Source organism: Eumetopias jubatus, unplaced genomic scaffold, assembly GCF_037043125.1.
Source record: "Eumetopias jubatus isolate StellerSeaLion01/CBP00866 unplaced genomic scaffold, mEumJub1_p1.0 scaffold_14, whole genome shotgun sequence".
Taxonomy (NCBI): Eukaryota; Metazoa; Chordata; class Mammalia; order Carnivora; family Otariidae; genus Eumetopias; species Eumetopias jubatus.
This window is the reverse complement of record NW_028274820.1, coordinates 45860035-45875666: the sequence shown is the minus strand read 5'-3', so window position 1 is coordinate 45875666 and position 15632 is coordinate 45860035. Positions and strand designations below refer to the sequence as shown.

At 35.6% G+C, this 15632-nt stretch overlaps 1 protein-coding gene across 3 annotated transcripts in view; it reads left to right on the top strand.

Moving 5' to 3' along the window:
• The window catches only part of THSD7A (thrombospondin type 1 domain containing 7A), a 425464-nt gene extending 423100 nt beyond the window's left edge, over positions 1-2364 (top strand). For all 3 annotated transcript variants that reach the window (XM_088018343.1, XM_028119633.2, XM_088018342.1), the window contains 2 exons: positions 1508-1595; positions 2280-2364. In XM_088018343.1, the coding sequence (XP_087874469.1) occupies positions 1508-1595; positions 2280-2364 (173 nt within the window). The remainder of the gene's footprint in view (positions 1-1507; positions 1596-2279) is intronic.
• Positions 2365-15632: the final 13268 nt, after the last annotated feature.

Here is a 15632-nt window from a genome sequence, read left to right as displayed (position 1 = left end):
ACATTTTCCCTTATTGGAGAATCACTATTAGGATTTTAAGTATTTTCAGTATTTAGATGATTTAACCCAAATATTGAGATTAACCACATTATCCCTGCCTTCATAAGGTTGTTAGGCTGAAAATACAATTTATTTTGCAAAGCTGACTTGTCTGTGCAAACCTGGGAAACTCTGCTCTCGGTATTTAAGATAGTGGACCTGCAAATGGCCATTAGCAATCTTGACCTTGACTAAGAATCCAAGCAGAACTTCTCAATCAAAACTGGTTTTTAAAAAGAGAACATTGTCATTTTATATATATACCTTCCCTAAAATGAGCATTTTAATATAATGAAATGGTTTATGTTCTTAAAAAGTATATTTAGATTCTGTTCTTGGTTTTTGAAAAACTCAAAGAGTATTTGTTGAAGAACTCTCAGGGCAGATGAACCCAACAGGAGTTGATTTTAAACCCAGTCTCTAATTTTTAAAATCTTTAGAATTGAAAAGAAGTATATTTAGAATATTAACAATTTAGTTCCAACAAATGGACCCCTAAGTTGATCTAGCTCTAAGTAGAAAAACTTTCACAGTACTGATTTATTTTTGATGCCTTACAAATATTGAATAAACCAGAGTGTCTATGGAGTCAATTTGCCCAATCTATAATTTTAGCACTAATATGTTGAATTGTATGTATGCAACAGAAAATATGTGTTGATGTAATGATCAAGTTAGGCAAATTTATTAATACTATCATCTAGTTGAAGTTTATTGTGAACACAAAACTAAGAAGCTCAAAGGAAATGAGACCAGAAAACCAAATTAGAAAAGTTTCTATCCTAATTCCATATAATAAAAAGTTAGAAAAATGTTATTTATAGTTAAAAAGTTATTTATAGGTTATAATCAAACTTGGCTATTTTACAAAGGATATTGTCGACTGAGCTTTAAAGTACAGTGTAAGTGTAAATTAGATAAAAGATTAATTCCCCCCAAAAATGTTAAGTATATTCACTTTCAGTTCATCATAAAAAAAAGGTTAAAATGACAAAATTTATGTTCAAATACCTGTCTGCATTAACCCTAAGCTGTAGGACTTTTTGAAATTGCATTACTTTTCCTCTTTCCTTATAATTGCCATTCTCAATAAAAATAAGAAAATGTTTATTTAGCATTATGCATATATTGAAGTAAAATTTACATAAGTAGCTGCAAAAATTTAGGCATATGAACCTGAAATCTGAACGCAATTTGAATTGAAAAAATTATTTTTCCATTCAATTCTCACTGATAATTTATCTTTAATGAAGCAGCATCTAACTCATAGTAGCAGCTTTGCATTAATCATTAACTGTGCCTAAGCAATAATTCATTTTGTTTTGAAAGGATTTGGTCATATGTGACTGGTCATTGGTCATAGTTAAAGACTGTCATATATATATTCATATATACATATATATATATATATATACACACACACACACCAGACTAATGTAAATTAATAACTAATATCCATTCTTCTTAGATGGGAGACTAAAGACCTGGGTTTACGGTGTAGCAGCTGGGGCATTTGTGTTACTCATCTTTATTGTCTCCATGATTTATCTAGCTTGGTGAGTGATTAAATATTTCAAAATATAAGGGGATACAGATCTATTTCAGCAAAAACACTGTCCGTTGACTATAATACAGAAACAGCAATTTGTATCAAATAAGTATTCTACATTTAGTGTTCATCTGAAATTAGAAATAAAAATAGCTTTAGTCATAGATATTCTAAAAACTACCAAATAAGCCATTTAATATCTGAAGATGAGCCAGAGCTGCTCCAGGTCATCTCAAGTATGTTCCCCTTGGTTTTACAAGATAATATTGCTTTGTATGCTTATCGTGAACTACAGAGTTTGATACTGAATTACTACTGGAGAAAGATAGTATGGTGATACCTAATTTTATTCAAATATCTTTTTAAACATATATTATAAATTGTGTATTTATAAAGATTTCCGGTCAAATACTAAGGATTATACTATAGTATTATTTCCATTGTGAGGAATTTCATTTTTTAATTCTCTTACGGTATAATAAAATATTCGAGAGGTTCTATTTCAAGGTTATTCAGAGCATTAAATAAGAAATTCAAAGATACCAGAATATTCAAACTTGAGGTTGAAATTAGGTCATTAGGCAGTTAGGCAACTTTATCAATGTATTTTGAATTTTTTCATTTAAGACAGTAAAATTTATGATTAAAGATGGCTTTTCCTTCTCCAATTATTTTTTATTATTATTTACAGCAAAAAGCCAAAGAAACCCCAAAGAAGGCAAAACAACCGACTGAAACCTTTAACCTTAGCCTACGATGGAGATGCAGACATGTAAAATAGAACTTACCCGGGCAACAACCAGTTTCAGCTTTCTGACTTTGCAGTAGACATCCGGCAGCCACAAAGCTCTTCATACTATGTGAATTCAAATGCATTGTAACTTTTTAAAAGAGCATCAAAGAGTGAAAATCAGTGTCATTGGAGATATCAAGACAGTACCACTTACATAAAAAAAAAAATTAAAAAAAAAATCAGCCCTGAGAATTCTAGATTTAGTTGAGCATAGGCTGCATTCTGAGAGTTTTTTGTGATCTTTTCTGAAATCTACCAACTGACCATTCACTTTCATCTCTAAAATACGGTTGTGGAATTGGTCAGTTAGGATGCCTGATGCAAGCCTCTGTGGGCAGTGTTAACCCATAGTAACATTTTAGCATGAGGAGTTTATACCAAGATCTCTACAATACTATAGTCAAGCATAACATGTATACTCAATGGAATGACACACATTACTATGTCAGACTATGTACTTGTTAATAAGCAATTTTAATGGTGAATAAGAGATAAGCTCTAAGCTGAGCAGGAAACCCACTGAATAAATTCAGCATCTTGGTGGTTGATGGTAGCTCTCATTAACCTGCATTTCAGAGGCAAAGACTCTTTTATAAGACTTAATTCTTTCTCCAAAGTACGAATGCTGGACATGTACTAGTATCTTAGGAAAAAAAAAAAAGTCCTCAAGTTCAGTATTTTATAGTGGTTATTGTCAGGAAAACTAATTTACTTGTGTTAATACGTTTCTACTTTCCCTAATTTTCAAACTGGTTGCCTGCATCTCTTTTGCTATATGGAAGGCACATTTTGCACTATATTAGTGCAGCATGATAGGCACTTAACCAGTATTGCCATAGAAACTGCCTCTTTTCATATGGGATGAAGACATCTGTGCTAAGACTGTCATGGAGCCATTTGCAAGTTCTTACATCCGGAAGAGAATAAAGTTCAGTTTGGATGGCAACAGGATGGAATTAGCTATTACATCTGCTGTCTACACTCTTCCTCATTGCTGCAGCCATTGTGAAATCGACAACATGGTGGTGATTTAAATGCTCAAACCCCAAACTCATTAACCCTTCAAAAGATGGATCCCTCTAGTTGTTTTTAATTGTACTTTGAAGGTGGTTTACGACTAGATTTTTATATTTGTTACCTTTGTTAAAAAAAGAAAAGAAAAGAAAAAAAGGAGCTGGTTGTCTTTTTAATTTTGAGCAGATGGAGAAAATAACGTCTTGATAATTTTTGTAACTAAAAGAACTCAAAATCTTGTGATTTTTCCCCCGATTTGTTTTTCCTAGTTTCACATCAAATGCATCCATAGTTTTGTCTTGCTCACTGGTAAAATTTGAAGCAGACTTTGTAGGATTTCAAAAACTAAAATGTTCAAAAAAGAATAGGTTGCCCCAGGGCTTCATTAAATATCTAGACCAAGGGTGGCAAATGTTTTCCGTAAAGGGCCGGATAGTAGGTATTTTCCGCCAGGCCTGCGTCACACCTGTTCTGTTCTGTCATCAGGAAGACGCGGGTGTAGACAAGACACAGGCCATAGAAGAATGAGCATGGCTGTTTTCCAATGAACATTTCTTTGTGACAACAATCAGCAGGCCACATCTGCAGGCTGTGGCTTGCGAACCACTGGTCTAGAAGTTTTTTCAGTGCTTACCTCTCTGTTGTGTCATCTTTTGCTTTCATTCATTTACCCTTAGAATGCCATCAGTGTTTAACTTCAGAGGTGAAAAACGGTCATTAAAGTTTATCAGTTTTGGAGGTAGTTCTATTTTTCACACATGTAGCCCTGGGAATGGCACGGTGAAATACTATCTAATTTGGCAGACTTCTTTTGTATGAAAAGAAAAAAAAAAAATCAAAAGGTGCCATTAAAAAGCGATTCCATTTTTCAGGCAACATTTACTGCAACAACCTTTTGTAGAGGGGAGGACATTAGGTTTTCAGGTCTTTTAAAAATAATGTAATAAGCTATTTTATTTTAGACGTAGCTGTGTTGCTATACAACTGGTTTAGACTAGAAGGTGTTTCACCTTCAAGTAGAGTTTGAACTCCCCCTGCTGTTCATTAGAGTATTTGCAAAGATTACAAAAGACATCAGATTAGGATGTCCTCGCTCCCAAATAGAACAGATTTCTACCTATCTCAATATGAATTAAATGTGAAAACCACTAATTCCTTACTCAACATTCACTGTATTAGGCAAAGCAATCACTTCAAAGCACACAGGTGGTCACAAAGAGGAGCATTTTACTTTAAACCAACAATTTAAACAAGGCAAAGCATAAAAACAAATTCCATTGCATCGGTCTTATTGAAGAGGAAGACAAAAATAATACCGTTGCTCTAAAACTGTGATTGCTAGTCTAGGTACTCAGGGGTCTTCCAGGTATTCCTCAAGTTGATCTCTTTGAATAAAATAAACTCCATTTGTCCAAAATGGTTGAGAAAGAATCTATTGCAGTTACTTGAAGAATTTAGCTAACGGCCTTAGAAAATGTATGCAACACCTAATAACTTTGAAATTACTGAATAATATGTTGTTGCTATTAAAGCTATACTTAGGATACTGTAAAATGTCCTTAATTCAAAAGGCCTATCAGTATCATCATCCAATCCATACTCTAAGAATTAATGAATTGATCAAAACTATAAAATTTTATGAAAATACACGATTTTATTCATAAATGAATTATACTTTGCAACACTACCTATACGGAGGAGACTAGTTTCAATGGGACCTAAAACTAGGGAACATATTAGAAGTTTACCGTTAGGATTAATACTGGGTGCCCTCTTGTTAGAAAGATGAAAGGAAGGGCACGTAGCCAGCTGGCTATTTTGGACAAATGAAGGTTACTATATTCACGTTTAGAACATGATAATAGCCTTATTTTTGTTCCTGGCATGAGTCAATGAGTTAAGTATGTTACTGGAATTTCATCAAAACCTTATTTCTCCTGTTCATTCTGACAATTCAGGAGGGGAATATAGTAGTAACTAGTCTGTTGACACTTTTGCCTTACCAAAATGGCCCATGAGCCCAAAAAGATTTAGAACTACTGCTCTATAAATCTGAAGGTCTGCTTGGTTTAAAAAAAAAAATAAGAAAAATAATGACACAGTATTATGTACAATTTTGTTGGACTATTTCAGTACAAACCACATAGAATTGGCACAACTGTTCTCTCTTGAAAGGGGTTTATTTGCTTATTAGTACCTAAGCTAAGATACCGACCGTAATTCTTATTTGCAAGCCTTTTTGAGGACACTACCATGTAGCTTAAAGCCAATTTGTAAAAGGACCGCATAAAAGCATGTTCTTAATTACTTGTAACAAAGCACAAATTACTCATAACAAGACAAATTTCTTGAATTATCACATGTAAGACACTCTGCTAGGCACTGTAATACAGTTGTATACCTATGTATCTAAGACACTGAAAAGAAGGGAAAAGGTTTCATGAGTGAAGACAGCACCTAAATCACCCTTGACTCTGGATTTGTTTCCAGTGTGGTATTTTTCCTGATGGAAAGTCCACATCTCAGGCCATACTGTTAGGCTTTTGCTGTAATCCTCCTCCACCCTCAGGGAGGTGGCAATGTTCATTTGGCTGAACCAGAGCCCTGTTAAGTTCCTGAGCATTTCAAGATAAAGTCACTTACCCAGAACTTCTTACAGGGATTAACACTTCTCAGTTTTTTTGTTTGACCTCCTCCGAATCCCTATACCTTTGCTCCTTATAATGATTTTCTCTGGTCTCTCTCTACTCTGCTTACAACTAATCTTATCTACTTTTCTCAGAACTACCTTCTACTAAACATGCTCAAATTTTTAAATAAGGGGGGGAAAAATGAAGGTGAAGGTCTCTATTCACCACCTATTAGACTCAAAGTGTCACTAAGCATGTGAACATCTTGATTTAAACAAAATATACTGGTCAAAGACAGGAGTAAAAAGGTAAGGAAAGCTGTAGAAGATATGCCCCCTCAAAAAAAAAAAAAAAAGACTTTCTGTAAATATGTCCGTTTTTATACTCTATTTAGTACAACCCAGTATGCTCCTACCTCCACCTTGCCTCTGTGTTCATGACCCACCCTATAAGACAGTAAGGCAGGCCTGTACCTTACAGAAAGGAGAGCCCATTCCTGGGCTTATTTGGAGTTTGAATAGATTTTCAAGAATCATGCCTCCAAAATGATCTGAGATCTATTTGTAAAAATATTACCAAACTCAAATGTGTTTCGTGTTATATTTTCCCCACTAAGACTGAGGGTGTTGAAAGGAGAGCAGTATAGGAAAGAATCTGTGAAGCATCTTGTCAGAAAGTGAGTTTTCCTGGGTCTAGTTTAGATGTGAGAACAAAACACACCTGCCTGTCCCACCTGGTCCTATCTTCAGATGGCCGTGACTGCAGAAGAGGATTTTGGGGTCTGAAACTGGAGTGGGGGCCTAGCAAACAGGACTCTTTATAAAAAGGATGTTTTGCATTGTGATTACAGTAATTCTGTATCAGCAGGAACACTGAAAATGGTTACGTCTACGTTATTAAATGAGTAAAACAAATGCTAAGTGGATAGAGTTAACTTTGTAGTTTTAGGTTTTCATGCTTCTACCAAGCCAGATCCTAAAATGGGCAGTATATGAAGACTTTTAGTTCGTGGCAGTCATGTTTTCAGCGATCAAAATCTCTAGTCTAGTTAGAATGTAACTGTCAGTCTTATTGTGTTTTGTAGACTTTTTTTTTAAAGCAATAGTTTCTAGATCCTCTACTTTGAACCCTCAATGAAATTTTCACAACTATTTTTCGCAATCTATTTATGTTTATTTTTAAAAAGTAAACATTAAGATTCCCTTTCTGGTACTTTTCCTGCCTATTTGTAGCACAGATTTGAAGAGATCAGTATCGGTCATTGTAAAATATAACTTTATTAAATTTGCAATATGTCTTTATATAAATTATAATTCCCTAAATGTGTTTGTTAATTTAATTACCTGAATATTTATTTGATTTAAGGAGGCAGCTGTCTAAGAAGTTTTTGTTAATATTACTTTGTAAATTGTGTAATGTAATTTATTTTAAATTATGTACATTTCTTTTTTAACGCACAAAATGTCTATGTACAATTAACTACAGATATGAAAATTATGTCACTAAGCTTTATTCAGTTAATACAGATGGCATGTGAAGATGTAATATGCTTTTTTACATTTTCATATGGGTTATTTGTAAATAACTGTTGCTGACAAACATAAACATGGAAATCATTTTCATTCTACTCATGTGTACTTTAATTTGCATCATTTGCTGTTCATACATGGGTTTAAAAAAAATTATTTCATTGACTATCCAAGCCCTTTTACTACTCTATTGCCTATTCCTGAGCCTTTAAAAACCAAAACAAAAACAACTCCAATTGAGAAAGTTTGAAAGATGCAAACCTTAACTTTAAAAGTCTGCTGAGGGATGTCTGGGTGGGTCAGTCGGTTAAACGTCTGCCTTCAGCTCAGGTCATGATCCCAGGGTCCTGGGATCAAGTCCTGCATTGGGCTCCCTGCTCAGTGGAGAGCCCGCTTCTCGCTCTGCCTACTTGTGCTCTCTCTCTCTCTCTCCGTCAAATAAATAAATAAATAAAAATCTTTAAAAGAAAAAGTCTGCTGAGACCACCACATTAATCATTATGGACAAATGACATCTTAGTTTCCAGTCAAAAGAGAGCACCGGCAGAGAATAGTAAGAGACTCTGGAACAGAGCCCAGCTCCTCTTGCCCCCTCAGTCAGGGGGCAGGCCTCTCCCTGTCCCTTCTCCCTATGCCTACCAATAAAAGACCAAACCGAAAAAACAAGGTAGGAGCTCACACTTAAGAAATTAAGATTCCCTCAATTCCCCTAAATTAAGATACACACATTCACAAACTCTGAAAGGGATGCACGTATTAGATAAGTTATTGCCCATGTAGCTTGGAGTTAGAACATTTTCTGAAATAGTTGTTTGCTGAACATTTTCTGAAATAGTTGTTTGCAGGGAACCCTTTAATCGCTTAGTGTATGAACCCTTCAAAATATGCAGCTAACCGCAAATGCTGGACAAAAAAATCCATTCCATATTGTTCATTACAACTGAATCTAGATTAAAAAAATGTTTAAATGTATCACCCAAATTATTCCATATATATGTATATATATGTAGATATTCATAGTCAAATTGCTAACTTCAGTTTTTATTTTGCAACTCTAATTTATGTCCTGCAAACACAAATAGGAACATGACTGGTCTATATTCTAGATTTGCTTCTTCTGAGTATCTAGTGATCTGTCATGAAACTCTGAACATATTTCAAAGAAAAGCCAACACCTACTTCAATGTACAGTTCTCATCGGCGTCAATTAGTCTCAAAAGAAAGGAGATACATACAAAATGTTTAAATGCAGTCATGTTTCTAATATTGCAGGGGTTTGTTTTTTTTGTTTCTTCAGATGACTTCCCTTTTCCCTCTCTACCTTACTCCATAGCATCTCCCTGCCAAGGCAGCGCAATTTAACAATCTGACATGTGTCCTGCCATATTTTTCTCCTTGATCATATGACCTTACAAACATGCTGGGGACAGGGAAGCAGGAGAGGAATAGAGAAAAATGGGCTGAATTTAGTAGATACACCAGAAAATTGTTTCCTTTCCCGTGTGTATTGCTGTTTTCAAACAAGTAAAATGGCCTTTGCCCTTCTCCCAAACCTGGGCAACACCTGAGGCAAATTCCACAGCTTTTGGGTCACAATTTGAGTTTTGAAAAGTCCCAATCTCATAGAAAACACTAAAGACTCCACCAAAAAACTATTAGAAATAATAAATGAATTCAGTGAAGTTGCAGGATACAAAATATACAGAAATCAGTTGTGTTTCTATACACAAAATAGAGAAATTAAGGAAATAATTCCATTTATAATTTCACCACAAAGAATAAAATACCTAAAAATAAACCAAGGAAGTGAAAAGACTTATGTTCTGAAAGCCAGAAAACATTGATAAAAGAAATTGATGATACAAATAGATATTCAATAATCATGGGTTGGAAAAATTAATATTGATAAAATGTCCATACTACTCAAAGCAGTCTACAGATTGCATGCAATCTCTATCAAAATAGCGACAGCACCTTCCACAGAACTAGAACAAATAATCCTAAAATTTGTATGGAACCACAAAAGACCCCAAATAGCCCAAGCAATCTTGAGAAAGAACAACAAAGTTGGAGGTATCACAATCCCAGATTTCAAGATATACTACAAAGCTGTAGTAATCAAAATCATATGGTACTGGCACAAAAACAGATATGTAGATCAATGAAACAGAATAGAGAGCCCAGAAATAAACCCACACTTAAATGACCAATTAATCATGACAAAGGAGGCGGAAGATACAATGGGCAAAAAACAGTCCCTTCAGTATATGGTATGGGGGAAAACTGGACAGGAAGGAAAGAAGGAAACTGGACTACTCCTTACACCACACACAAAAATAAACTCAAAAGGGATTAAAGACCTAGATGTGAAACCTGAAGCCATGAAACTCCTAAAAAATAGGCAGTAATTTCCTTACATTGGCCTTAGTAACATTTTTCTAGATAGGTTTCCTGAGGCAAGGGAAACAAAAGCAAAATTAAACTATTGAGACTATACCAAAATAAAAAGCCTTTGCACAGAGAAGGAAATTATCAACAAAACAACAAGGTGACCTACTGAATGGGTAAAGATATTTGCAAATGTTATATTCAATAAGGGATTAATATTGAAAATACGTAAAAACTTACACAACACCAAATAATCTGATTTAAACAGAGGATCTGAATAGACATTTTCCCAAAGAATATATACAAATGGCCAAAACATGAAAAGATGCTCACCACAACTAATCATCAGGAAAATGCAAATCAAAACCACGATGAGATATCACCTTATACCTGTCAGAATGGCCAGACAAAAAATAACAAGCGTTGGTGAGGAGGGGAGAAAAAGAAACCCTCACACGCTGTTGGTGGGAACATAAATTGGTGCAGCCATGGTGATAGTACAGAGATTCTTCAAAAATTAAAAATAGAAATACCATACAACCCAGTAATTCCACTACTGGGTATTTACCCAGAGAAAAGGAAAACACTAATTCAAAAAGACATATGCACCCCTGTGTTTACTGCAGCATTATTTACAACAGCCAAAATATGGAAGCAACTCCTATCCATCAACAGATGAATGAATAAAGAAGGTGTGGTATATATACATGTAGGATAGAATATTACTTATCTATAAAAAAAAATGAGATCTTGCCGTTTGCAAGAACAGTGATGGACCTAGAGGGTATTATGCTAAGTGAACTAAGTCAGAGAAAGACAAATATCATAGGGTATCACTTATACATGAAAATCTAAAAAACAAACAGAAATTAGAAACAGACCAATAAATACAGAGAAGAAATTGGTGGTTGCCAGAGCGGGGGAGGGTGGGGGAATGGGCCAAATGGGTGAAGGGGAGTGGGAGGTATATGCTTCCAGTTATGGAATGAAAAAGAGATAAAAGATACCACATAGGGAATATAGTTAATGATGTTGTAATAGTGTCATATGGGGACAAATGGTAGCTGCACTTGTGAGCATAGCATAATGTACAGAGTTGTCAAATCACTAGGTCATACACCTGAAACTAATGTAACCCTGTGTGTCAACAATGTCATTTTCAATCAGGCCAAAATGAAATATCATGCTCTCTCATTGTTTCCATTTCCTTGACTACTAGCAAATTTGATCAACTTTTCATCTTCTCACAATTGGATTCAGTCCTCTACTACATGTTATTTTTAAATGACAATTCTGGTGATGCCATGTGGTTAATATTAGACCATCAATAATTTTAACTTTTCAGTAAAGGAAACAGAGCTTTCTGGATTTTAATCCTCCATAGTTTTTTTTTTTTTTTTTTTTTTTATCTCAGGCAGAGATGCTCTTACAATGGGCTCTGCCACCTCACTGCCCCAGTTCTCTGCTATATCTTGAGCATGCTCACCTCCATCTCATGCTAACCCTCAAGGACATGGTCACATGGAGGTGAAGGCAGATCCCAATCTTCTACTAAAACCATACACTTTTCTCAAACCTGTGCCCCTACTATTACTTCTACCTGGAACACTCTTTCCTTCAATATGGCCTGGCAACTCCCTCACCTTTTGCAGGTCTCTGCTCAAATGCCACCTCCTCTAGGAAGCCTTCCTTGACTACCCTTGTCATTCTCTGTACTCCTACCCCTTAGTTTAAGATTTTATATTTATTTGAGAAAGAGAGTGAATGAGCACGAGCAGCTGAGGGGCAGAGGGAGAGGGAGAAGCAGACTCCCTGCTGAGCAGGGAGCTGGCCCAGGTGGTGCTCTATCCCAGGACTCTGGGATCATGACCTGAGCAGAAGGCAGACACACAACCGACTGAGCCACCCAGGCATCCCTAGTTTTTTGTTTTGCTTGCTTGTTTTAGTGGCACCTGATATTACATATCTTTTTTAGTTTGTGGGGTTTTTTTTTTTTAATGGTTTCTCACACATGAGGCCAGGTCATTATCGGTTTTGTTCAGAAGGCACAATGTTGTGGAATGGACAGAACCGTAACAGAGCAGTGGAAGACATAAAAACAGTCATGATTGAGCCTCACATCACAGGGGAGTGGCAGCTGAGAATATACCAGTTATAAGAGAGAGCTGGGGATACTGGAAAATGAGGAAGGGAAGCTGAGTAAGAAAAGGGCAATTGCAAATTTCTAGAAAGCCTTTGTTCCAGGATATAAAAGCAGCCTATCTCTTTAGTCTTAAACCATATTACTTTATGATATCAAAAACAGCCAAATGAAATGTTCATTGCTTTAAAGTAGAAATAAACCAGAAAGAACGGTCTGAAGCACAATTCATAGTGCTTCCCAAATCCCCATAACTCACTTTGGAACAATAGAGGGCGACTTTTAGCAACCAGGTAAATACATTAATAGATCATTTAAAATTCTTTATAGCATGTAACATTTTGATTTCCTGGAAAAGTAAAATGAATTTCAAAATTGGAGTCAATCAATAAGTCTAGAAAGTAACACGGAGGAGAAACTGAACACCTATGGGGAGGGATAGGCCGATGTCCCAGTCTTTCATAAACATAGTGACTGTAGTGAAAATCCTGTCAAGCCATGTCCCCAGTGACCCTCAGCTGCTAGTCTGACAGCTGATATATAACCATACCCTTCCAAAAATCTATCTTTATAAAAGGTTCACTCATTTATAATATTTGTCTGCTGGGGGATTTTTTTTTTTTAATGTTTATCACTTTTTACTATCTTTGCCAAAGGGCTACTAGTCCTTTCTTCTGTTGGAATTACCTTGCTACCTAGAGCAAGTTAATTTATAAAATAAAATCAACAAATAGTATCCTGGCTGTAGAAGGCATATGTACAGAATTTTCATCTGATATTTGTATAAAAGACGCTTAGAACTTCTAAGAATTTTGTACACTCATGCTTAGAATGTCTCTATGTAAGAATCCACAGGAAAATCAAATTAAAATATCTCCTATAATGAAGTTAAAAAATGATAAACTGAGGCCATGCCTGGTAGTAATCATGATATAATACATGTTGCAAAAGGATTATAGCAATGTGTGTTCAGTGATAAAAACTCAAGAGGACTTTGATAAAACTCTGTTCAGAATTACCACCATATTAGCTTTCAAAAATCAGCAATTCCTGGCCAGAAACATTTAAATGTAATTATGGATCCATAACCAAAGCAGATGAAGCAATAAATTGGTACGTTATCTTAGACTACAATGCCACTCATAGGCACAGTCCTTTGGGCACGTGAGCATTAAGAGCAGTTAATGCTACCACTGAGAAAGATCAGATCCTGCTTATTTTACAGGTTGGTTAAAAAAGAAACTAAGGAAGGACCAAAAACCTCGGTTCAAAGTTCCAGATCACTTTCTGGTAAGATAAAAGAGCAGCGCCAGAACAGAGAAGGAAATATAAATAACTTCTAAACTTATGAAAAAGATTCTCAAAAACATTCATAGTCAAAGAAATGCCACTTAAAACAGTGACCAATAGATGGACAAAGTTTGGCAATACACAATCAAATATAAGGCAAAAAAAATATTTTTTTAATCCTAGTGAGGAAAATATTGATTCAAGTCAATGAAGGGCAATATGGACACTACCTTTCTAATTAAAAATAAACATATCCTTTGACCTAGTATCTCCACTTGTAGGAGCTGATCCTAAAGTCTAGAGAGATGCTAGAGAAGGGGATGCGTGCTGCATGTGGGGAGAGAGAACTGATACAAAGCATGGGTACAGTGATAGAAGGATATGTATCACATTTATAGTTACAAATATGGAAGCAACAAGATGAATGGATATAAATAATGAAAAGCTAAAAAAAGAAAAATAATGGAAAATTTAAGTAATAGTGCATTTATAACACAGCACACTATGCAAGATCGTGTATGATTTTTTAATTGCGGTCTTTAATTTTTCAGAACTTAGGACTGGCAAAAATAAGTGAGAAATCACAGCACACACATTCACAAAATGTTTCTTAATTATGCTTTGAAAATGGTCTTCAAGCCATTATTTTAAATGTTACAAATGATTGAAAACTGAGAGTCAGGATTTTTGGGTGCAGTAGGAGCCTCATTTCCTCCTAATCATGCAATTGAAAAGCCAACTTAAAAAGCAATTACAGACAAACCAAAAACCAGGCTCTTCACTCCAGAGAACAAACAGATGGTTGGGGGGGGGGCGGATAGGTGAGGAGGAAGAACACACTTGTCATGATGAGCAGAGTCATGTATAGAATTGTTGAATCACTGTATTGTATTGAATCACTGAAACATAACACTATATGTTTACTGAATTTTAAGAAATATTTTAAAAAGTAATTACAATTAAGGGCCCTTTGGTATAAATGAAAGGAAAAATAATGTTAAATAGTGGTCGCTTGGAACGGGTTTTTCCTGCCTAAAAATCCGTCCTCCAAAATAACCTAAAAAAAAAAAAAAAGACAAAATACTTTGAAACCCTTTGGCTCATTGTTGCTAACGTGAGACCGAACTCTGGAAGTGCCAAGGAAATAACAAAAAAGAATTATCTTGTGTTTTAACTATTGCCTGAAGTTAAATTTAATGAACTGAAAAGGAAGGTTTCTGCAACATTAGGGAGAGCCGCTGGAAAAAGCAGCCCCATTTCTGTCTGTAGTGGTCGGTGCTCACCAGATAATGAGCAAAACATTTGCAGCTCATCTGGACTTAGAAAAACATCAAACACCAGCTAGGAAGCACAGAGAACTGATAATTGTCTTTCTGATTAGATATTCAGCCTCAATTTTTGAAGCTAATAAAGTAGATAAGGAAAAAAAAAACAAAAATGTGTATCAGAGGCCTCCGGGTAAAAATATTCGAACAAATGTTTATCTAATTGGATTATCACTATATATCTTCTGAACCACTATTAGAAGTCTGTGAAGAGCAAAAAACAAACACACAAAAGCTTTTATCTTCCACCCCAAGCTAGTTAGAAGAATTTGAAAACACTGGGAACAGAGTATCAATCAATGCTCAATCCAAAGGCAGGTGTAAAGAGAATGTTATTTTGCCAAATGGAAAGACAGTTCTAACATTCCCCAATTGCTTCGCTAATATCATAACTGCTAGCAAATAGTTTACATTACATCAGAAAGGAAACTGCAGACAAAGCTGATAGTTGGAGAAGGCCACCTGGTTACTGAGTAGTCTGAAACCTTCTCTTAAACAGAATGAGAGGTGATGGAAGTATTCACCAAATACAGGCAGTAGGAATTACGGAGAATATTGTGTGTGAGGCACCATTGTAGGCTCTGAATGGTAGGAAGTGGCAAAGAAAAAAGACAAAACTTGCCCTCACTGATAGAATACTCCGCTTGGTGAAAATTGTCAGGGAGAAAATAAAGTCGGTGACAGGGAATACCAGTGCACTGAAGGAGAGGCCCACCTGGCAAGCGTACTAACTTTAAATTCCCGGACCCAATCCTGGAGGTGGATCTGGGAAAGATTCACCACATCCGCAACAAGCAATACTCTGGCAATACTCTCGCTCGACACCAGCTGGGTATCCTACAATTCAACTCAATTCTGACACTACCTGGAGGTAACATCAGGTTCCACAGCTTAAGGGTTCAGTCCTACAGTACTAACCATCCCCCCTTCAGATT